The following is a 24,745-nucleotide window of genomic DNA, read 5'->3' as shown; positions in this document are numbered from 1 at the left end:
ATGTCTTTTTCTTCCTCTTCCTTTGTATATGACGTCAAACCATCCACAGATGAAGCAAGTGTAATTTTTTTCTCGACTTGCACATATTCTATAGGAGTGACTGATCCATATTTATCTTGAACTGTGACTGTTTGGGCCTGGATTGCTTTGTCATTTGCGGTTTCTTCAAATTGTTTACCTGTGTTCACATCTTCATTGGTAATAGGGGTAATCCGATCAATCAGGGCTTTACTTGGAGTTTTGTTTTGTATCCTCTGTTCATATTCAATTGCAGCAATCTCTTCAAGTTTTCCTTCTTGCTTCATAATTTTGTGTTGAGTATCTAACTTTGCATCCTCTTGTTGAACTGTTGGGGAACTTTGTGCTGCCACATCAATTTCAGGAATTGTACAGAGTTTTCTTTCAACTTGTTTATATGTGGATTCCAATGGAGCAACTGAGCCATATTTATCATGTAGTGTGATTGTTTGGGACTGGACTGTTTTAACTTTTTCTTTTGCCTCCAGCTGTTGGCTTGTTTTGACATCTTTGGTGGCAATAGCTGCAGTCTGATCTATAGATTTTTTCTTTACATAATGTTCTTGTTCCACCTTCTCTTGTTTAGTTGCTGGAATATCTTCGAGTTGCTTATCTGGTTTAACTATTATTTGTTGAGTATCTGATTTGTCTTCTTTTAGGTTAATTGTTTGGATTTTTTGTGTTGCAACATCCATTTCAGGAAATAAAGAAACCTTTCTTTCTACTTGTTCATAGGTTGAGTGCAGTGGAGCAACTGAACCATATTCATCATGCAATGTAACTGTTTGTGCCTGGTAAGATTTGAGTTTTGTAGTTTTTGATTTCTTAATTTGAGCAGTTTCCACATCTTCAGCTGCAATAACTTGATCTTGTTTGATTTTTTCCTTCTTCTTTTCGTGTTCAGTTGAAGATATGCCAGTGATTACATCCTGTTTCTTAATTGTTTGTTGAGTATCTAATTGCACTTCTTCTAGTTCAACTGTCTGGGATTTTTGTGCAGCAACATCCATTTCAGGAGCCACAGTGACTTTTCTTTCAATTCTTTCAAACGTAGATTCCAGTGGAGCAACCGAAACATATTTATCATGCAGTGTGGTTATTTGGGACTGAACTGTTTTAACTTTTTCTTTCGCCTCTAACTTTTGACTTGTTTTGACATCTTCAGTGGCAATAGCTGCAGTCTGATCTACAGATTCTGTCTTTGCAAGTCCTTGCTCCACCTTCTCTTGCTTTGTTGCTGAAATGTCTTCAAGCTGTTTACCTTGTTTAATTTTTATTTGCTGAGTGTCAGATTTGTCTTCTTCTGGTTTGATTGTTTGGAATTTTTGTGTTGCAACATCCATTTCAGGAAATAAAGAAACCTTTCTTTCCACTTGTTCATATGCTGAGTGCAGTGAAGCAACTGAACCATATTCATCATGCAATGTAACTGTTTGGGCCTGGTAAGATTTGAGTTTTGTAGTTTTTGATTTCTTAATTTGAGTAGTTTCCACATCTTCAGCTGCAATAACTTGATCTTGTTTGATTTGTTCCTGCTTCTTTTCATGTTCAGGTGAAGATATGCCAGTGATTACATCCTGTTTCTTAATTGTTTGTTGAGTATCTAATTTGACTTCTTCTAGTTCAACTGTCTGGGATTTTTGTGCGGCAACATTCCATTTCAGGAGCCACAGTGACTTTTCTTTCAATTCTTTCAAACGTAGATTCCAGTGGAGCAACCGAAACATATTTATCATGCAGTGTGGTTATTTGGGACTGAACTGTTTTAACTTTTTCTTTCGCCTCGAACTTTTGGCTTGTTTTGACATCTTCAGTGGCAAGAGCTGCAGTCTGATCTACAGATTCTGTCTTTGCAAGTCCTTGCTCCACCTTCTCTTGCTTTGTTGCTGAAATGTCTTCAAGCTGTTTACCTTGTTTAATTTTTATTTGTTGAGCGTCAGATTTTTCTTCTTCTCGTTTCATTGTTTGGATTTTTTGTGTTGCATCCATTTCATCTGTTTCAGGAAATAAAGAAACCTTTCTTTCAACTTGTTCATATGTTGAGTCCAGTGAAGCAACTGAACCATATTCATCATGCAATGTAACTATTTGGGCCTGGCAAGATTTGAGTTTTGTAGTTTTTGATTTCTTAATTTGAGTCATTTCCACATCTCCAGTCACAGTAACTTTATCTTGTTTGATTTTTTCCTGTTGCTCCTTTTCGTGCTCGGCTGAAGACACATCAGTGATTACATCTTGTTTCTTAAGTGTTTGTTGAGTATCAAGTTTGGGTTCTTCTAGTTGAACTCTCTGGGATTTTTGTGCGGCATCATCCATGTCAGGAGCTAGTGTGACTTTTCTTTCAAATCGTTCAAATGCCGATTCCAGTGGAGCTACTGAAACATAATCGTCATGTATTTTGACAGTTTGTGATTGGATTGTTTTTACTTTTGCCTCTAGCTTCTGGCTGGATTTGACATCTTCAGTGGCAATAGCTGAAACTTGATCAACTGATTCTTTGTTTTTTTCTTGCTCCTTCCTGTCATGCTTCATTACTGAAAAGTCCTCTATAGGTTCTCCTTGTTCCATAATCTTTCTTTTTGCTTCTACTTTCACATTTTGTTGAACCGGCTGAGATCTTTGTGTTGGAACATCCATTTCATAAATGATTCTTTCAACTTGTTCATACGTTGATTCTAATGGTGCAACTGAACCGTAGTTATCACGTAATATAACTGTTTGGGACTGTATCGCTTTGACTGAATTCGCCTCAGACTTCTCACTGGTTTCCACATCTTCATCTTCAATATCTAAAACCTGGTCTAAGTCTTTCTTTTTGATTTTTTCTTGTGTCTTCTTTTCCTCTTTAGTTTCCAAAATGTCTTCTATCTTTGGTTTTGTTTCTAAATTCACATCTTCTTGTTGAACTCTTTGGGATGCTTGTGTCAAAACCTTTCTTTCAGCTATTTCAAATTCTGTGTCCAGTGGAGTGACAGAACCATACTCATCATGAACTGTAACCGTCTTCAGTTCAGCTGTTGCAGATTTTGATATCTTGCTTTGAACTTTTGTAGTTTTGTTGGTTTCCTCTTTGCTGGGTCTTTCTTTGTGTGATTTTTCTGTACCTAATGTTGATTCTTGCTCCAATAAAGACATCTCAGGTGTTATTTTAGACTTAATAATATCCTGCTCAGCTTTCTTCTCTTTCTCTACATTAAATTGAACTGGAACCGCATCTGCTTTTCTTTCCTCCACTTTTTCAGTGCCTTGTTGCAGAGTTTCCTGAGATGATTTTGCTTTGACATCTGTTACCAGAGCAAGATAAACTTTCCTCTCAACTTCTTCATATGGCAAGTCTAAAGGAGAAACAGACCCGTATTCATTTTCAACTGTAACTGTCCTTGATTGGAGTAACTTTTTATCGGTAGATTGAATTTCCCTAGTCTCGACATCTTTTGCTTCTGTGGTCTTTTTTACAATTTTCTGCCTGGTTTTTACATCACTTGAAGGAACATCTAAAATTTGCTCAGTCACTAATGCATGTACTAAAGCTTCTTGCTCTATCAGAGATGATTTATGGGTCACTTCAGGCTGTGATGCAATCAGAGCCTTTCTTTCGATTTGTTCTTTAGGGATATTCTCTTCCATCAAATCAGCCTTCTCCTTTTTGACAAGGAATTTGTCTACACTTGACCTAACTGTTCCGCCATTTGCTTGAGCTACCTTTGCATCTTCTTTCACTTCTCCTGACATCTCACCTATTTCTGTAGTTTGAGCTGTAGCATCTTCAAATCTTTCATCTGGCTTAAAATATTGTTGATAAGAGTCCTGTGAACTTTCTGAGGCACCTCCCATGATTGTAGTCACTTTCCTTTCAAGTAGCTCTGATGCTTCCATTGGTGTTATTGTGCCATATTCATGCTTGACTATGACCGTTCTTGATTGGTTTTCTGCCATTTTAGGTAACTGTGGTCTTCGTTCTTTGGCTTTCTCGGCTTTGTCAAATTTCTTCTCGTCTTTGGTTTCAGTAACTTTTGTATCTGTTAAAATGCTTTGTTGTGCACTAGTCTCTACAAACCATTCCTTTCCCTTTTCTGATTCTAAGATTTGTTGACTGAGACACTCTACCATTTTGTGTTCTGTTTCCTGATCTTTTCTTAGATGTTCTTCGTCCTTGGTTTCTGTGAATGGTATAACACTGCCGTATTCATTTCTAACTGTAATAATTGTTGCTGTCAGTTCAGTCATGGTTGGTCTTATTTCCTCACTCCTAACTGTTGTTATGTCTAAATCTTGAGCTTCTAATGTAATTTTGTCTACATCTAAAAACATTTCTTCTGTTTCTTTGTTTTTCATTTCCTCTAATTGAACTGATTTCCTGATTTTCTTCTGGTCATCTGCTATGTATGGCTTAGTTTCGTCAGTTCCCTTTTCTTGTGTTTCTTCTTCAATTTTATATGCTTGTGTGATCTGGTTTCTTTCCGCTATTTCTAAAGGTTGTACACTTTCATATTTGTCTTGAACTGCAACCGTGATTGCCTGGATTCCCTCACCAGACGTCTGAGTTTTTTCTCCTATTTGTGGTGAAGATTCCTCTGATTTTTCTAGGGCACCACCTGTTTTTTCATTTTTAAGCATCTTTTTAGCTTGTTTTGGTCTTTGTTCGAATTCTGTTTCCTTCAGAGGTGCCACTTCAAACATTTTATCTTCAACAGTAGTGAAAGTTAACTTATCTTTTCCTATTATAATGCCTTTAGACTTGGTAGGTTTTCTTTTTGCGTCTGTGTCACTTTTACGTTCATCCCCTACGACTTGTGTTGAAATTTGGCTTTTGTCAGTCACAGCCATTTTTTTACCCTCAGCTACATCTTCAATAAGTTTGCTTTTTAGGTCTGTTTCAGCTGTCCCTTGCGGTGTGTCAATTTTTTGTCCAGTGTCTTCTTTGGAACCAGTTTTTTCCATCATTAGTCCAAGTGAAGCCTTCATATTCAATTGTTTATGTTCCTCTGATACTTTTACTTCCTGGCCTGGTTCAAAATGTTCGTCATGTTCAATGGCTGTCTGACGCCTGACTTTGAAAGCTTGTTTTTTGGTCTTACTTTGAGACTCGGTATTAGGTTTTGACTTGTGTTCACTCGAAACATTTTGCCCTACAGCTGTTGAGTGATAAGTTTCAGAAAGTGTATTTTCTAATTTTGCATCTAAAGTGTCTACGGTTTCATTTTTAACTGTCTTGCTTTGAATCTGTTCTTTTGTTTCTGCCCTGTCTGATATTTTAAGACCCTCAGTAACAAAACTATCAGTAACAGATGCTTTACCACTACCATTTCCTTCATCAGGTTGCTGCTTGGGCTCCAGTTGACTAATTTCCTCAGAAATAAATGTCTTTTTAGAGACATTCATTCGAGGCTGTTTTTTAGTTTTCAAAACAACTAAAATGTGCAATGTATTCAATAAAAAGCACCATGAATCGGTGCCAAGAGATTCGGGAGAAAAAAGTAAGAACAGACATTTCGAATTAAAAACAACAAGTACATTAGAAAAATACCATAAGAGTTTTGAAGATGTTTTGTTATACCTTTTCGTGGAGTTTCAACTTTTGGTTCAGGAACCGAAGGTGTGGGGATCTTCTCCGGCTTTAATTCTGCTTCTTAGAATGAAAAAAAGAGTTTGAATTAAGGGTAAAAAAAAAAAGCATGTCTAAGATTTGAAGGCACAAAAAAGAAGGCAAAATGCGGCATAAGCAGACACTATGGATGAACGGATGAAATGAGGAAGATATATTGATGGAGGATGGTGGAATGGGCTGTTGGACGTCAGATGAAATGTTGGCATAAAAAAGAGTGCGTCCAAACATGGCATCAATGTGAATAGTGCTGAATGACAATGACCCAGACACAGAGAACATTTGCCGATATTTCTCAGATTTCTGGACAAATAATACAATTTGTCAAATCAGAAATCAAGAGAAATGACAAAAAAATTCCCATGTGAGACTGGAGTTCAGATATTCCTCGTTGTACCTTTCAAATCGATTTGTTTCTTGTCTTCTGCTACAGTCATGACCAAAAGACTTGAATCTTCACTTTTCTTCTTTAGAACTGGTTCTTCTTTCTTTTTACCTTCAGCGTGAATTTTCAAATCTTTCTTCTGTTCAGTGGGTCTGGCTTTGGCCTCGACATCTGCTACTGACTCTTTTGCTTTTTCTACTACTTCAGTTTTGATAGACACTGCAGTAATCTCCTGTTTAGTCATCTGGGATTTTTTCTCAACTTCAGGCTTCTGTGTTTCCCTTTTCTGCTGATCCCTCTCTACAATTATCTGGGATTCTGGCACAACATCAGGCTCCTTTAGCTTAGCTGGTTTGACTTTAACTTCTACTGGTATTTTCTTATCAGAAATTTCAAGTTTTGTGACCTTTTTCTCTTCACCCTCTACAGCTATTTCAGCACGTTTAATCATTGTAACTTCCTTTGATTGTATTTCTATTTTTTCTGGTTCTTTTTTAGGTTCAGCTGAAATAAATTGTTCGACTTCTTTTGGAACTTCCTTCTTTTTAATTGCTTTAACTGAAGTATCTATCTCTAATTTAGCTTCAGTTACAGGAGGTGGCTTCTTGTCTGCCATTTCTTCAGATTTTGAAGGAATTTTATCTTTTTTAGTAATTTTCACCAATTTTGATTGAATTTCTACTTTGGCCTCCTCAGCTATTTTCTTTTCTGGTTCTGCCTTTGGTTCTTCTTTCTTTCGTGGCTTGATTTCGTCTACAACTTTCTTTTTGGTTGAAATAGTTTTCCTTTTTTCCTCTTCCTTAACCTGGACCTCTCTTGATTCTACTTTTATTTGTGAAATCTGTTCTGTTACGCTTATTTTATCTTCTGGTTTGGGTAATTCAGCCTCATAACTTACTTCAGCCAATTTTCTTATTTCAGTCTCTTCAGTTTGTTTTGTAGGTTTTGTACTTTCTTGAACTTCTGTAACTATTTCTGATGCTAACTTCTTTTTAGCAACTATTGTTTCTTTCTTCGAGTCAGTAACAGATATCTCGCCTCTCAGCTTTGACCTTTTCTCCTTTTCGGATGAGGTCAAAATGTCCACCTCTGATAACTGGACCATAGTTTTAGCCAAAAGAGAAACCTCCTCCTCGTACAACATTTTGGCGTGTTCCGTCACTATATCTTCATGCTCCCACACTTCTTCTGTGGTGGACATTTTCTCTGTCACATAATACACATCTTGCTTCTTCTGTGGGCCTTCCATTTGCTCAATCTTGACAAGACTTGTGGCTTTGTGTTTTTAAGAAGAAGGCGTCATGTGGCGGCGCCAAGAGGTGACATAAAGACAGACAGAAGTGTTAGAAGACACACATTCATTATAAAGAGGTTATAATACAAACGAGGAGTTTATCACAAAAAAGAAGCCCTTATGATTTCAGTGGAGCTGTACCTTTTTGTTCTTGTTCTGGAGACCTCTGAGTCTTCACACTTTGTAATTCTTTTAGTGATTTTTAAGCAAGAAAGAGGTGTTTAAAAAAAGAGAATCAAGAAAGTTAGCAAGACAAGACAAAGCATTAAGGAAAAGAGGTTAGAATAGTTATGCCAAAAAAAGACAACAGTTCAGTAATTTCCCTTCCAACTAATTGCTTTTAAACTAGTTTGGCCATTTACATGACACGTTATAAATGGCCAACATTTATCCAAACATGATATCATTTTAAAGATTTGAGTTGAAATGCCAAAATGCAGCCTTGGCAAATGAGGTACCTTTACGAGGGAGCTCCTCTTTAGGCTTTGCTTCAACCAGTTTTTCAACTGGTTTTGGTTTCTCAATCTCCACAGGTTTCTTCCTCTCTGGTTCTTTTACAGGGGTAACCTTTTCTTCCACTGGTCTTGTCTCAACCTTTTCAGGCACTGTAGGTACTGGGGGTTCTTCAGGCATCTTCTTCACTACTTTTTCTTTCACCTCCACCTTTTGCTTCTCAGGTGTGGGTTCAGGTTTTTTAGCAGGGAGCACCTCAGGTTCCACCACTTTAGGGGGAACTTTCTTGGGCTCATCAGGCACAGGTTTAGGTTCAGGAGCTTTAAGAATTTAACATAGAAACATGTATAATATATGACCATCAAGAAAAGTGCTATAACGCACCATAAACTCAAATTAACCTTTAACAGAGCCAAATACCCTCAGGTTATTTGAGTATCAACACGCAGAAGAATAAGACGTTATAGAAACACAGTTAAAGGCAAGAGAGTATTAGAGGAAAAGATGCCCTGTTACCTTTCGTCTTCTTCATGGGTTCTTCTTTTGGAGGTTCTATAACTGGTTCAGGTTTCTTGACTTTTGGAGGCTCAGGGGCAGGTTCCTCCACAGGGACTTAAAAGAGGATGTTATATTTTATTTATTACTGGGATTATTAAACTGAAGAGTATCGCTTAAGAGAAAGACACTCTGTCGAGTGCAAGAATGCAAAACAACAACATAAAGTACATCACAGAGACAAGAGTGTTAATGTGTTAGCAACCAACTCAAATGAAAACTGATTAAAATGAGTAGTTTAGGAGTTTATGAAAATGAAGTCACGTGATCTCCAGGATCTCAGATACCTTTAGCTGGCACTGGCTTCTTCTTCTCTGGCATTTCTACCTCTGCCTTTTGTGGCAATGGGGGAGGTGGGGGAGGGGGAGGAGGTGGAGGAGGAGCCACCACCTCTTTTTGTGCTGGTGCTTGAGGCACTTAAAAACAACAGGCCTATGTCAGATAAAATGCTAAACCACACTAACCATATGCTTCACACAATTAAATCACTGAAGAGGTTAGTGAAGACATTTGAATGTTGAATTTAAGAGAATTAATTCAAGAGTAGGTATAAGGGAATGTCTGATGGAGTTAAAAGAATAATGGTAAAAGACCATGTTTCTTAATACCTTTCTTTGGAGGTTCCGCTGGAGCAGGCTCTGGTTTGGGCTCTGGGGCCTTCACCTCCGGTTTCTTCACCTCAGGCTTCTTTACCTCAGGCTTCTTCTCTTCTGGTTTCTTCACCTCAGGCTTCTTCTCTTCTGGTTTCTTCACCTCAGGCTTCTTCTCTTCTGGTTTCTTCACCTCAGGCTTCTTCACCTCAGGTTTCTTCTCCTCAGGCTTCTTCACCTCAGGTTTCTTCTCCTCAGGCTTCTTCTCCTCAGGTTTCTTCACCTCAGGCTTTTTCTCTTCTGGTTTCTTCACCTCAGGCTTCTTCACCTCAGGTTTCTTCTCCACTGGCTTCTTCTCCTCAGGTTTCTTCACCTCTGGTTCTGGTTTTCGCACTTCCTCCTTAGGCTTCTCTGGCTCCTTTGGTTTGATCTTGGGAGGCTCTGGCTCTGCCTTCTTTTTCTTCTCCTCAGGCTGAACTTTCACCTCTTCAATGACTTAAAATGACAGTTACATTTATTAAGAAACAAGCAGAAAGAAGCAAGACAAGCAGTTTTAAGATACGCTTCAAAAGCTGAAGCTAAGAATGACCCACAGATATAGACAATAAGACAGGGAAACAGTAAAAACAGGACAAATGGTACCTTTGGTTGGTGGAGTCACTGGTTTCGTCACAGGTTTAGGTTCTGGCTCTGGCTCTGGTTCCACTTTAGGTTCCACTGCTGGTTTGGCCACTGGTTTGGCCACAGGTGCAGGTTTGGGCTCAGGTTTGGGCTCAGGTTTAGCTTTAATTTCAGGTTCAGGCTTGGCTTTGGGCTTGGGTTCTGGCTCAGGTTTAGCTGGAGGGGCCACCTTTTTGGCCTCATCTTCAAGTAACCAATAGAAATTACATGGGGTTAGCGCTGGCATAAGAGCAGGTAAGAGGGATTAAGAAGCAATTGTAAGAGTTATCTCAAGACACAGGAAAGAATGTTAGTTTAGTGATTCAACAGTTCAAACAAAAAAAAGGTTTTGCCGCATGTTGCTTTATGGCAGCTGAACTACTTTTAAAGTTATCTCTAGGTGCATACTAGTAAAAGCATTTGAGATTTTGTTCTACTAAGTATAAAAGAAGCAGCCTGGATGAAAGCCATAGAGACTGTTATGTGTATTTGAAAACATATGGTGCTGTCGTAGTAGATGAATAAGCATTAGCAGACCATTTTGCACAGGCGAAGTAATTAAAGTCAGCTTTGACAAAACTATTCTAGAAGCCATTAATTATGGTAAGCTGTAAAAATTAATGGAGCCTTGTTATAATTGGAAAACTGCCATTATAGTAAAAGAAATTGAAATGCCAAAGGGACAGACAAAAGAGGTTAGGCGCCAAGAAGCTGGGATTAACTGTGTGCTGTGGCAGGAGCGTCAAGGCCGGAGAAACAGAGTGATATACCTTTGACTGGCTCTTTAGGCTTCTCTTTCGGGGGAGGAGCAGGTTTCTTCACTTCTTCTGGTTCTTTTGTAAGATACATTGACATGCATTAGAATAAAGGACAACAAAGAAATGCACAGCAAACTATGAATATATGTTAAGATGATTGTGTTTGACCATCAAGATGATTAAACACAAAAGATGATAAGACAATACAAGTTTGTGTTATGTTTACTCTTATAAAACATGGGATGCTTTCTACCTTTAACAGCGGGAGCTTTTTTCTCTGGAACTGAAACTACTTCCATTTTTTCTTCCACTGGCTTTTTGGGTGTGACTAAATGTACAATGAATGAATTTAGCAACACGAAAGCACTTTGACATTTTTAGATGTAAACTAAGGGAATTATGCTGGTACCTTTAGGAGGTGAGGGCTCCTTGACAGCTGCCTTGGGCTTTTCCTCCACTTTCACATCTTTAAAAGACACTTATTATGTTAATATACAAGACATTTTTAAAGAATTATTCAAGAAAGCGTTTGCAAAAGCACACCGGCTCAGCAAAAGATCAAGATAGCAAAAGGTAGCTCGAAGTGCAACCAGACGGCATTACCAAGAGAGGTTACAAAGCATGTAAGCGGCTGATTTTAGTACGAGAGAATGAATGAGTAAGATGGCTTTAAAGACAGAGCAATAAGCGGCATAGAAGCTGCAACACTGAGCTCTGCGTGTACCTTTAACTGGGATTGCCTCTCTGGTTTCCACTTTGGTAGTTGCAATTCTCTCCTCAATGGCAACTCTGGAAGCTGAAGGAGAAACAGACAAAGAGATGGTTCTTTAACATATTGTAAATGTGAAAAGTGGAAAATGTGACGTAGAATGCACCTGAAAAGTTATCAAGAGGGTGAAATAATGTTGATGATAATAAGAATACAAACAGACAAACAACAAGAACAAGTCTGAAAAATCTATTTACTAAATATATTCTAATGCTCATATACCTTGAGCTTCAATAACTTGTTGTTTTACTGTCTCCGCTTCCCAGCTTTCAACAGCGACTGAAGATGTGACAAACACAAAAGTGACAAAACACAAGACAAGTGAGGAAAAACAATGTGTACCAATCAAATCACCATTCCAAGCTTGCCATCTCATTTACATCTTCGGAAATTTCTAAGAAAATGCTACAAATGTTTTATGTAACTTATTCAAATCCATAAAATACGAGGGCAAACAAGAAATTGTAAACAGTGAACGTCAATGAAGAAGGTTAAACAATAACAAAAAACAATGATAAAAATGATGATGAGGTTAGTAGATCCAAGATGATGAAACCAAGAGATTGTGATGTCCAGTGAACACACATGACCCGAAAGGTTAAGATGAAAATGAAGATGGAAGATGTTAGTGATGATCTGATTCGATAAGGTTTGGTTTTATGAAAATGATTATGAAAATGATGATAATGAAATTCTAGTAGGAAGTGAGGTTTTTAATATTGCATTGGTAAAGTTTACCTCTTTGCTCAACCTCCTCCTCCTCGTAGTGATAAGAATACTCTGCTGTTTCTTGCACTAAAGAAAATTTTGTTCAAATTATTACACGTAGGTTATTAAGATTTTGTATTAGTAAATGTCTTTAAGGATTAAAATTAAAGTCGTTATTTTTAAAACCTCTTTGTAAGTACCTCTTTGTTCTCTCTCCTCTTCATATTGATAGAACTCAGTAGATTCTTAAAAGACAATACAAACCTTTGTTCATAACTGGTTTATCATATGCTCACTGCACTTGAAAATTAGTGTTGTTTGGTTTTAGTCGTTGAAGTCGGTAAAATATTTAGTAGTTTTAGTTTCTTTGTTGTTACACACTGCTCATTCTTACCTTCGATTGCAACAGAAGAAGGCACTTCAGGCCTCTGAATAGAAGTGTCTGGGACATCTACAGAATATGAAATACATTTAATTTTCCCAACATCGGGGTTGAAATAAATACAGTATGTAAGATTGGCGTTTTAAGATAAGAGTTAAAAACCGGGCCAAGAAAAAGAACTTACCGAGAGGAACCATTGCTAATTCAATCTCTGTAAAGGGGAAAGAATGAAGATGGCGTTACAAAACCCAAAATAGACGAAAATGATCAAGCATCAAGCGTCTGACTAGGAACTGTACCTTTGCCAGACAAATAAAGTTCAGCTGTGCTCTTAGCCTCTCCTCTGGGTTCCAATCTCACAATCACTGAGTATACGCCTACATGGAATTAGTAATGAAGACACTGGATTTAGAAACGATTCCAACAAAAAAATCAAAAAAATCTGCTGGGCTTTTTCAGGGGCCTTTCGCGCTCTACACACCTTCGTCTTCCAGGGTCACGTTTCGGATGACCATGAAATGTCTTCGGCCCTCGCTCCGGAAGTTGTATTTCTGGCTTTCTTTCAGCTCCCATGTGTCTTTGTACCACGAAACAATTGCGTTGTCAAAGGAGACCTCACACTCGAAAGTGGCCGACTGGCGCTCATTCACCTCGACGTTGTGGATGCGTTTGGTGAAATGAATTTGTTCAGCTAAAACAGATACACAGGTGTGAGTGCTCGTACTGGGGGGGCACAGCGGGAGGTGGAGGACACAACGGGAGTGCAATGGTGAATGGCACGTCAAAATGGTTAGGACAGCCCAGTCTCCAAGTCAGTGGACAATAGTGGAATATATATTGGCTCTCAGCTTACAACAGATGAAAGTGATCGTTGAAACTAAATTTTTATCAGAAATTATTAGATGCCATTCATATACATGTGCACTATTAGGACAGCACAACATGTTAAGAAGTTACTGTCAAGGCATCATCAGCTAACATATTCTCATTAAAGTATATTGCCATAAGAGATGCTAAGAAATCTACAATATTTTTCCTTAAAGTGGAACTAAACACTAAATCCACTTTATTTATTTATTTTTTTTACATTATTTAACTGTGTTTATGGTGTATAAACAGTAGCTAAAACCTGAAACAGTCTTCCTGAAGATGTCAGACAGGCCTCTACTCTGACTCTGTTTAAATCCAGGCTTTTTTTGATGACTTTATGGTGATTGTTTTATGTTTAGATTAGTTTTAATTGTGATTTTAATGTATTTCTTATTCTGTAAAGCACTTTGAATTACTTCGTGTACAAATTGTGCTTTACAAATAATCTTGTCTCCTTTTTTTTTTTGAGAAATTTTAGTGCAAACTAGGTACATTTGCAGCTTTCTGCTCAAGAATGTATAAAACTGTGTGTGCGCTGCTTTCGAAAGCCACTGCAACAACTACAGACTGCCCTAATAACAGCCAGGTGTTTAGATTACCTGGCTGGAGGGGCGGAGTTTGAAGTGTGGATACCTGTTAGACCAATCACACTGTTCCTCATATGTCCAGATTCTGCCCCTCCACCTCTCTCGTTCTCTTTTTCAGTCCAGGTACTACCAGGTTTAGGGGCTCTATTTGAAATGTGGTTGTGGAGGAGATTTATGTCTCTGTTTAGTCCCATTTTAAAGAACCTACAAAGTGCCGTGACATAAAATTTCTAGTTTCAGTCATGATCTTGTTTTGGTCATGGATTCAACTTTTGATTAAAGAAACCTGAAAGTAAATGATCAATGTATGTTTTTGTATATCTAAAATTTAACGCACTGGATAATTGTATTTTAAAATATTATGTGAAGATATTGTCTCCAATATTCAACACTTAAGTTTGACTTTTTAATCATATCGAACAACCTTGTGTTTCTAAGTAATAATTCAGAATTGTTTTCAGAGACTGGGCCGTGTTAGAAATGGAAACCCACAAAGGCCGTTATTGCTGAGAATGTAGAAATGCAATGGATTGATGTAAGAAGGCGACAGATGAGATGATGAGTTTGTTGAAAGACTTCATCCAACAACACGGTTAAGACAGAGGCATAGAACTCCCCAAAATGGTCAAAAAAGAGTGAAATCCAAATCTTGAGCATTAGTTGTAATAGTTTGAGAAGTCGGAAGAGGTTAGTGAAAGTGGCATCCAGGAGCGATTTTTGTTTTGTTTTTCCGGCGGTGTTTCCGGGTACCAACCTTCCACCCAGAGCTCGGCGGAGGACTCGAGGTGCTGGTAGCGGCAGGAGTAGCGGCCCTGGTCTTCGGGCCTGAGGTCGGAGATGTGGAGCTTCTGAACCTTGTGCTCCACCTCAGACCTGTACCTGCCCTTGAGCTCTAACTGCTGGCCATTCTTATACCACTGCGCCTGAACGTTCGGGATGGACAACTGACAAGACAGAGAGCACGACTGGCCTTTCTTACCCGAGGTGTCCTGCAGGTGCTTCTCCACTTCCGCCTCTGTAAGAGAAATGGGAAGAAGAAAGGTTTTTTTAGATGAAGACAAAAATTATTATGATTAAAAATAATACTGGAAAATTATGAAGCTCTTTCTATGCAGGTAATGTTCACTTAGAGAGAAAGTTATAAGTAAATATAGTCAAAGGGTTACACTGTTTATCAAGCAAAGGAGTTAAATTATGGAATAATTGCTGCAATGATAATAACTTTAAAAAGATTTGCAATGGAAAAATACTTGAAAGAATAATGACAGTAAAGAGATTTTAGTTATAATTAGAATAACAGATGATTTTTTTTATTATGATGTACTAAAATGTTGTATCAATGTCATATATATTTTGAGATGAATGTCCATTAAAGTGCTGTAGTTGGAGATAAGGGTCGGCAAAATAAGCTTTAGCTTCTGCCTACACCTGCTCAGTGACTTACTTAGTGTTTGATTTGATTTTTCTACATACGGAATATGTTTTATTTTATGATATCAGATTGTAATCTATGTAGACTGTAATGAGTTAAACATACAGTATAACAAATAAACATGAAAAATGAAAAAAGCATATAGGAAGATAAAATTATCATATGGATGGTTGTTATGCCCGGGCTGCAGGACACAGGAGAGGCACATTTGTCTTAAGGATTGTTACTCTCCTCAAACAAACTAACACTGCATATGATGGTCCTACCTGTTGATTATTATTGCATTTTACTGCTCTGTGCTTAAAGTGCTCCTCTGGGACAAATAAAGTGATACTGATTGATAGACATTGTGGATGTCTTATCTTTTTCAATTACAATTCATATTAGGTTATGTTTTTATTTTATTTTGATTGCAGTGAAATGTGTGCTAGAAATGTTGATTCATCTTTTAGACTCATTTGAATACATTTTTTGTCAAGATGTCCATCTTGGCTCACTACTGCACCCTATGATAACATTTTTCACAATGCAAAATCTTTGGTGTTTTGATTATATTGCTTGTGAGAAATTTCATGTATATATGTTTTATTAAATTTATTTGGCTTTATCAAAAATCATATGACCGTAAGTTATTTATTTATTTTATTTTATTCATTTTTAAAAATATTTTTTAGCTTTATGCATTTTAACTCTTTTTATTTATTGTTAATATTTATGATTTACCGTCTTTTATTGTATTCATTTGTCTGTGCAGCACTTTGGAAACTGTCATGTTTATAAAAATGTGCTAAAAAAATAAAGTGGACTAGATTGGATTGTTGGTTTTTTAATTTACAAAGGGTACATTGGTTTCTCTTTTTTTCTTTTTCTTGCATTTATATCTATACTGACCGGAAACGGTGAGCTTGGCGCTGGAGATGTGTGGCCCACACACCACGCGGTAGTTGCCCTGGTCTGTCGTCTGGCACCTCTTGATCTTGAGCAGGTGGCGGTCGCCTTGGATGCTGATGTCGTACTTGTCATTGGTGTCCAGCTTCTGCGTGCCCTTGTACCAGGACAGGGTGATCTCGGGGTAGTTGATCTTGATCTCGCATTCAAACACGGCCTCTTTGTTAGTGAATGCAAACTGGTCCGAGATGTCCCTCATCACTGTCACGGGCTGGAGATGAGACACAAATGACTGATGAGTATCCATATATTCAATTTATATTATAATTTACATACATTTTTAAACATTGAAACACTAGGGCTGGGAATTATTGTGATTTTGCTTGTCTTGTATTGGTTATTATAAATGATTTTCAAACTTTTCTGAGACCCAAGATGTAACTACCAAAATTCAAGATCCAAAATTACCTTTTATTTGAAAACATTTAATTGACAAAAATAAATATACAGTATTGCCATGATTTTTTTTACAGTTACAATAATCAGATATTATTTTATTTGACTGAGATATGCTAAAAATAAATACCGTATTTTTCAGACTATAAGGCGCACTTAAATCCTTTAATTTTCTCAAAAATTGACCTTATAATCCGGTGCACCTTATGTATTAATTCTGGTTGTGCTTACTGACATCGAACCAATTTTATGTGGTACACGGCGCTCAAAAATCTGTCAAAATGTTTTAGTAAGACTTTGGTAAACTACGAAGCTGCACCGCTTCATGGATTGTGGGAGCATTACGGCTGCTGTATTCAGGAGCCTTGTGGGGTAAATAGAAGTAAATATAGTTCAGTGCACACTGCCGCTGTCGCCTTGTTACAGAAAGAACACACATATTCCACTGAGTCGTGTCTTTTAGTCCGACAGAAGCTGAACCGCATCAGTGCAAAAAGAAAGAGCTGTTTATTTTAGCGTTTATAGTTTATGCAAATTATCCACCCACATTCACATTCATAATACTCATTCACCAAGACAGGGAGGCAACGGCGGGTGAATTATGGCACGATCTGCCAATGGATCGTGGACACTTGGGCTAAGGATCAGTCTCAAGTGTCGTCCGTTTGTTTCGCTTAATGCGCCTTATAATCAGGTGCGACTTATGTATGAAAACAGCCAAGAGTATTCAACATTACTGATATTACGCCTTATAATCCGGTGCGTTTTATAATCCAAAAAATACGGTATGTAAATGAGATTATATTGTTGTTACTGTAAATTTTTTCAGCTTTTTACAGACATATTGTTATTACTGAATATACTTGATAGTCTAATTTTACAGACCATCAAGGCAATGATATCTTGTTCACTTTTAAAGCACCATAAAGTAAAACGAATGATTTCACACCTCAGTTCTTTCCATCCTCTTTTGCAGATCGGCAACCAGTCTCGCCATGTCCTCGTCCGACTCTCTATCTCCACGTTCCAATTCCTAAAGTAAAAAACATCATAATTATTAGTGTTTTACTCAAATTCAAGGCACACTGATTTTTTCACATTAAATATTTATTTTTAAACTAATTGGTATGTATTATTTAATTCAGATTTTCTCACCGGTCTTCCACTTTCGTCTCCCTTCTCCTTCTTGAGCTGCTCAATGGCCTGGAGCAGCCCTCTGTAGTCTGTGATGCCGTACATTCTGGCGTATTTCTCATACTCTTTGGGATCCACGTTTCTCAGGAGCTCAACAATGTCAATGTCCTTCTCCTCCTGTGGACTCTTCTGTTTGGATGGCGTCCTGCGAACAACAGAAATCGTATTTAATGGAACTGAAACAAATGTAGGTGAACTCCAAGCAGAGCAGATGCATAGGAAAATACATAAACATATAGGAATTTGAAACTGTTCTTATAGATTACTAACAGGAAGAGAAATCATTTGTTAATTTTATGTTTTTATACAGAACTATGCCCATAAAATTCTCTCTCTCAAAAAAAAAAAAAAAAAAAAAAAAAAACATCTAAAAAAATTGATGGAGTCAGGATTGTTTTTGAGTATTGTTTTCTTGGCTGAAATATTAGATATACAGAATGAAGTTTTATACCAGAGCAGACAAAGAAAATGGTTGTTGCTTATTTGCAGCTTCAATTTTATGATGAGGAAACAACATTATAACATAGATTAGAAAACTGCCCTTTAAACTAAACATACACTACCGGTCAAAAGTTTTAGAACACCACACTTTTTCGAGTTTCTTACTGTTTACTGTTGACCAAAACTAAACTTTTGATTCATGAAAGTGTCCACCTTTGGCAGATATAACAGCTGAACACACTCGTGGCTCATTCTTTTTACAATACAAATCAAATATTGCTCAGAAAGCTCTTCCCAAGTCTGTTGCAGATGTTGCCATAAATGTGTGGCACTTGTAGGTTGCTTCACTTTCACTCTTCTGTCCAGTTCATCCCAAACCAGCTCCATGGGGTTTAAATCTGGAGATTGTGCTGGCACTCCATGTTTTCAAGCTTTACTATCTTGTTTTGTTTTTTTCCTGAGGTTTTTTGGCAGAGCTTCAACTTGTGTTTTGTATCTTTTATCTTTTTTTTTACCTCTGTCTGTTCAGTTTTTACCTTTGTACCATTTCAAGCTCTTCATTGGACTTGCACGACTTGAATTGCAATAAATAACTGGAAAAATTTGGGTGTTCTAAAACTTTAGACCGGTAGTGTATTTTTGTTTCTTTTAACATTAATTTCTATTTTTCAAAACGAAGTAACTTGTTCCTCACTTCTTGAGTTTGGCTCTGAGGTCGCCCTCCAGCTCAGCGCTCTCCTTCCTGCCCTCCACGTGCATGTCGGCGCTGGCCTCGATCTCGCCGTGCTTGTTGGAGGCCACGCAGCGGTACTGGCCTGAGTCGGACTTGGTCACCTCGCGGATCTCCAGCTTGGACACCTCCCCCTTCTGCTCGATGGAGATGCGGCCGCCGTGGGTCACCTGCCTCCACTTGCCCTTCATCCATTTAACGCTGGGGATGGGGTCTCCGCCCACTTTGGCAATAAAGGTGGCAGTGCCCTCTGGAAAAACAAGGAACGCAATAGATTAGTACTGATAGCCTATATATATAATTTAACACTGCAGAAAAAGAGTATTGACCTCCATAAAAAGCTATTCAAGCCACATTTTTACAACTTATTTATTTGACTTGTTTAACTGTGTAAATTGTCTTTGTTGAGAAAAAAATATCAGAAAAAGTAAGGGAATTTTCTTTTTAATTTAGCACAAAATGTAGCTCGAAAAACATCTCATCATAATTAGAAAAATACTGTTCATTTCAACAATTTATCATTTTTAGACTCGTTTTGGTAACACTTTATTTTAGGGTACACTTAACTACCTGGTAATTAGCATAGTTGTAGATGGTTATTTTGTCATTAATTAGTATTTATTAAGCCCTTATTAATGTCTAATTCCCCATAAGTTTATTCTGCTATTAGTTAGACATTTACAAACACATTCCCATTAATACACTCCTTATTACTGCTTATTTTTATGATACTAAGACATTCTAATGAGCTATTTTGAAGTGGTCTCTTCTTCACACTTAATTCATGTATTGTGACATGCATATTAATAGTTCATGTATGAATAGGTAGTTGTACAAAACAATTCATGGACAAAAATGGTCTAGTATCACACTATTATAACAGTAATAAGGAGTGTAATTAATAGGAAAAGTAATTAATAGGAAAGTGTTTGTAAATGTCTAACAAATGGCAAAATACAGTTATGGGGAATTAGACATTAATAAGTGCTGAATAAATACTAATTAACTGGATCGCAATTGCTCAAACTTTTTTTTTTTTTACTATTTTGTGTGTTTAGAGTTGAGATTTTAATGTAATAAGTTCCATTTGATTAAAAAAATCATGAGTCAAGTGTACAAAGGAAACCAAAATGAACTAGTCACAACTTCTCAAATCTACATTCATATTCTGAGTTCATCTTACTCTCTACGACAGTGACTGGCTTTGGTTCCTCCACAAAGTACAGGTTGTCCAGTTTCTTGGGTTGAGGAGCAGCGGGGGCTTCGGCTGGAGCAGGGGCAGCTCCTGCTTTCTCTGCAAGGCAACAAAAAAAAAAAAAACATGAGCAAATGACAAAATATTCAATTTATTCATTCAGATCAGGAGAAGCGGCACATAGCTGTGAATTTAAAAATTGAAGATCCTATATTATGCATTTTCCAGGTTTTAATACAGGTTTTGGGCACTTACATCTGGTAGTAAAATAATACAGTACATATGGAAACTAATGCAATGGACTTAAATGATCATGGATTATCATTTTAGAGAGATTGGTGGCTTCATATTTTTTATTTTTACTTTTCTGTTTTATTGGTCTGATTATTGTTGTGATATGTTCTGTATTAATATTATCTATGTATGTAAATATAAAAGAAAATGTATGTAAAATAATAAAAGAAAAACAGTGAAATCACAAAGGATCCACCAGAAGATGTTACAGATGATGATTCCTCACATTTCACACACGTTTCTTTTTTATATAGTGCTGTCCACCTTCGAAGCACTCACCCATTCACACACACATTCATACACATTCATCTGTGCAAGCTGGAATCGCACCGCCAACCTGTGGGTCGGTGGATCTGACCCCTCAACCAGTGACGTTTATGTCAAGAGTGGGATTCGAACCGACAACTTTCGGATCAGTGGACAAACAACCAACTGAGCTCATGTCGCCCAAAGAGCAAAATGATTCAACCATGCAAAAATTAAACAAAATGATATTAAACCAAGTTAAGAGCTCAAAAATCCGAATTGAAAATAATAAAAATTCCCTTTACAAGACCAGCGCAGGATTGCTATTCAACTCGTCGCCACGGCAACCACTCACAGCGTTTTACCTTTGACTGTGACTTTGGTTTTGGTAAAGTCGCTGCCCGCTTCGTTGGTGGCTTTGCACAGATAGTCTCCAGCATCGTGCCTGGAGGCGGGGCTTATGTCCAGACAGGCTGTGCCCTCAGAGAACGTGATCTTGGTGCTACCGGCGGACACCAGGTCTTTACGATCTTTCATCCACTGGATTTTGAGGGGAGCAGATCCGCGCACGTGGCAGCGCAGCGAGAGCCTGTCTCCCTCCTCCACAGACACCGGTTTGAGCGGGATGTCAAAGGCTGGAGGCTTCCTGGCCTCTGCAGGGCGAATGGGCAGGTTCATTGTCAGTACGACCCACAACTGATTTTTGAAGCCATTATATAATACAATACTAAGCAGCCTTATCAAAATGTGTTACTTTTTAAACATTTTCACATGTACTAATTAGTATTCCAGAGTATCTATTTCAGGTACTGTATTTTTCAGACTATAAATTGCACTTTTTTCATGGTTTGGGTGTTTTCATGAGAGGGCGCTCTAGGTGTGTCAGTATCTGCTGCTCTTATTACTCCTGTACCACTGTCACTTCGCCCTTTAATACACATGTCTCCTGCAGAAACAACACTGTGACATATTCAGCTGAAAACGGTAATCGAGCAGCAGAAAGAAAGTTTGGAGTGAGCGGGAAACTTGTAAGGGCCTGGCAGAAAGCAGGGATGGAGAATACAGTTTCACGGTAACCAAGAGGATGCACCATGCAACTTTCCTGGAAGTCACTGGATGGATCAACAAATCCTGAACTTCAGTGACACTGAAACCATCCTGTCGGGACTCAGAAAGGTCACAATAATTGAGTAATGATGCTGAATCTGACGACAGCTAGGCAGAAGAGGAAGAGGTGCTCCGTTTCCCCTGGATTTAGTGATTTGGAGTGAGATGGAGAGTTTGGTAATCTTGTTCTGTTCTTTATGCTATAGTAATCTGAAGAACTGTTCATATGTGACGTTAATATACCAGACGCCTATTCTGCCTGTTGTTCTGTTCTGTTGTTACTACTATAACTTGCCTTTCAAGATGAAATGTCAATTCCTGATCGGTAATTTTATCAAATAAATTTCCCCCAAAATGTGCAACTTATAGTCCAGTGCAACTTATATATGTTTTTTTTCTTCTTCATTACACATTTTTTGGCTGGCGCGACTTATACTCTGGAGCGACTTACAGTCCGAAAAATACAGTAAATACTATTTATTTATATTTCATTTTTTAATTTGACCGAAATCTCTGCATGTCCTGTCACTGTCTGATATTCTAACATTCTGTTAGGTAAAATTTTGTTAAGCCCCGTGAGGTGCCTGTCGATGTGATTTTGGGCAATACAAAAATTTATTATAAATATGTGTATTAATTTTCTTTCATTTGTTTTGTTATTTTGAGTTTAAATGAAAAAGGAACCAATGTCACATTTTTAAGAATATTTACATTTCTATAAAAAACAACATGCTAAATAAATTTACTTCAAACTTCCATAAAGTTACACCTGACTGTCTTTTAGGCCTAGTGTTAGAGAGCTGTATTCCACTACTATATTTCCATGTTGAGTGAGATGTTTCCAACACCCACCAGCAATGCCCACAGTGACATCACAGGAGGTCTCGCCCGCCTCGTTGGCTGCGTGGCAGGAGTAGATGCCACTGTCACTGCGCTGGCTGCTCTTGATGCACAGCACAGCGACGTTACTCTTAAAGCTGATGTCATATTTGTCCGAGCTGAAGATCTCTGTGCTGCCCTTGTACCAGCTCACGGACATGGGCTGAGAGCCAGTCAGACGCCCCTCGATCTTCACCAGTTTACCCTCAGTGTCTTCAATGTTCTCTGAGGGCTTCTTGGTGAACATTGGAGGGTTTTTGCGTTCTGAGTTTAAGAGGAAAGGAGAAACAGAGGAAAACAGAACACTTAAAGAGGCACCCCGAAAGAGGATTCAAGAGTGGGGCTGGGACAAGACAAACAGACAAGGGCTGAACCTAAATTTTGGTTGTAGATTTAGTATTTGTAACTGCTGAAATTCAAAAATATCAGATGTCTTCAAAAAAAAAAAAATGCCTATTGAGGTGTAAACTACAAGACTTGGAGGTTTTATAACACCAACTCCAAATGGTCAGCCTATATTACGCTTTGACTGACACTCTTCCCTCCTAAGTAAAGTGTGAAGTGGACAATAACAGTGACAAATTTTAAACTGAAAAGAAAATGTAAATGTTGTGCCAATAATTTAGTTTAAATTGTGATTTCAATTGTAATTGCTAGGGTTGGGCAGTAATACGGTATTAAAGTATCCCGAGGTATCAAAAAGTAGCAACAGTATCAGTTTCATTACCGTCATTAAAACAATCTGCAGAGCATAAGGACCTAATTTAATATTATAATATACCTAAATACCTAAATATACCTAAATTATATATACACCTAAATTTGTTTGCTCAGCACAAATGAATGTGTGGTTGTATTTTCAGTTTAATGCACTATCACGATTTAAAACTAATAGTGTCTATAATGTCTCTTTAACTGTGTGGGGAGATGACGTTCGATTAGTTTTGTACCGTTGTCACATAAAGCTCATAAGGGAGACCAAGACATGATGGCAAGTGAGATGGTCCCAAAAAAATACTAGTACTTCTGCAATTTGACAGCGTTTTTGGCTTCAGGCTGAATGAGAGGGTAGAGCCGGCAAATGTTGACGAGGCTGTATGCAAAATATGTATGACGGGTAAATAAATCACCTGACCGAACCCGTTGTGGTCTCAGGATAGTCTGCAGCCTCGAGCCTACGCCATGGCATATATTTTTGTTACTACATTTGTTATTTATTGTTCTTTTATTATTAGTGTTTTTATTATTATAAATCTGTAAAAACTGTTGAGCTGTGTTTTAATTTAGGCTAATTGTTAGGCTAAAATGTGAATAAAAGTTGTTAATGGTGTACTACATGTTTTGTTGACACATTTTTAGTCAAATATAATGCTTGCTATTCGGTTTCTGAATGGTATAGGCGCAAGCTACAGAACAATTCTTAATTAGTCAAGGTAATACCGTATACCCCGGTAAAATGCTGACAAGTTTTAATGGTATCAAAATTTGGATACTACCCAACCCTACTTGTAGTTTTTAGAACACCAAGTCCTAATGGTCTGCCTACGTTATGCTTTGACTGACAGGTGGATTTAACTAATCAATGTGAAGTGTGAAGTGTACAGTAACGATAATAAAATTCAAATTGCAAAGAAAATTCTAATTTTGAGTCCAGAATTGTGTTTAAACTGCAATTTAAATGTTTATTTTTTTGATTTTTTACGAATTGTTCAGCCCATAACAGTACAAAAATACCTTTGACTGTGATTTCAGCCGAACAAGAGTCCTTCCCCATGTCATTAGAGGCATGACAGAAGTAGCGGCCAGTGTCGCCTTTGTCACCCTTGGCTATGGTCAGAGTGGCTATGTTATCTGCAAAACTGATCTTATAGTTGCCCCCAGTGCGGATATCTTTATGATCCTTGGACCATGTGACTTTAATGGGGGTGGAGCCGGTCAAGTGACACTCCAGCTCAATACTGTCACCCACGGTCACCTCTTTGGGCGACAACTTCCTGTCAAACACTGGGGGGTAGCGTGGTTCTGCGGAGGTTACAAAAGAGGTGGAGACAAAAGGCAAAGGGACAGAACATGCAGATATAATAAGAAACACACACAAAAAAAGAAAATAAGTACTAAGTCAAGATGATACACAGCTGGAGTTTCATAGAATTTCCATTGTATTTCAATAGTCATATTTTCCCGTATTCTGGTGCATTTTGAAGCTACCACCTGCAACTTTCTTGGATTTTTTTTACCAGCAGATGCAA

General features: G+C 37.8%; 2 protein-coding genes across 2 annotated transcripts in view; both read right to left on the bottom strand.

The window, feature by feature from the left end:
* ttn.2 (titin, tandem duplicate 2) overlaps positions 1–24,745 on the bottom strand; it is a 206,363-nt gene that overhangs the window by 115,117 nt on the left and 66,501 nt on the right. Inside the window, 23 exon segments of the mRNA XM_055148379.1 lie at positions 8,598–8,726; positions 8,919–9,395; positions 9,543–9,764; positions 10,331–10,393; positions 10,572–10,646; positions 10,728–10,784; positions 11,043–11,114; positions 11,310–11,366; positions 11,826–11,882; positions 11,996–12,040; positions 12,190–12,246; positions 12,362–12,388; positions 12,477–12,554; positions 12,659–12,868; positions 14,389–14,649; positions 15,958–16,225; positions 17,360–17,443; positions 17,566–17,749; positions 18,740–19,025; positions 19,959–20,069; positions 20,876–21,163; positions 22,470–22,760; positions 24,231–24,518. Coding sequence (XP_055004354.1) covers positions 8,598–8,726; positions 8,919–9,395; positions 9,543–9,764; positions 10,331–10,393; positions 10,572–10,646; positions 10,728–10,784; positions 11,043–11,114; positions 11,310–11,366; positions 11,826–11,882; positions 11,996–12,040; positions 12,190–12,246; positions 12,362–12,388; positions 12,477–12,554; positions 12,659–12,868; positions 14,389–14,649; positions 15,958–16,225; positions 17,360–17,443; positions 17,566–17,749; positions 18,740–19,025; positions 19,959–20,069; positions 20,876–21,163; positions 22,470–22,760; positions 24,231–24,518 — 3,687 coding nt within the window.
* LOC129407424 (titin homolog) lies at positions 907–5,094 on the bottom strand. Its single transcript, XM_055148389.1, has one exon. It carries the CDS (start codon positions 4,981–4,983, stop codon positions 1,642–1,644), a length of 3,342 nt encoding a protein of 1,113 aa, XP_055004364.1. The 5' UTR covers positions 4,984–5,094; the 3' UTR covers positions 907–1,641.

The sequence above is a fragment of the Boleophthalmus pectinirostris genome, unplaced genomic scaffold (genome assembly GCF_026225935.1).
Source record: "Boleophthalmus pectinirostris isolate CB_2022bp ecotype Guang Dong unplaced genomic scaffold, ASM2622593v1 HiC_scaffold_1, whole genome shotgun sequence".
NCBI classification, from domain to species: Eukaryota; Metazoa; Chordata; class Actinopteri; order Gobiiformes; family Gobiidae; genus Boleophthalmus; species Boleophthalmus pectinirostris.
This window is presented reverse-complemented; position numbering and strand designations above follow the sequence as displayed.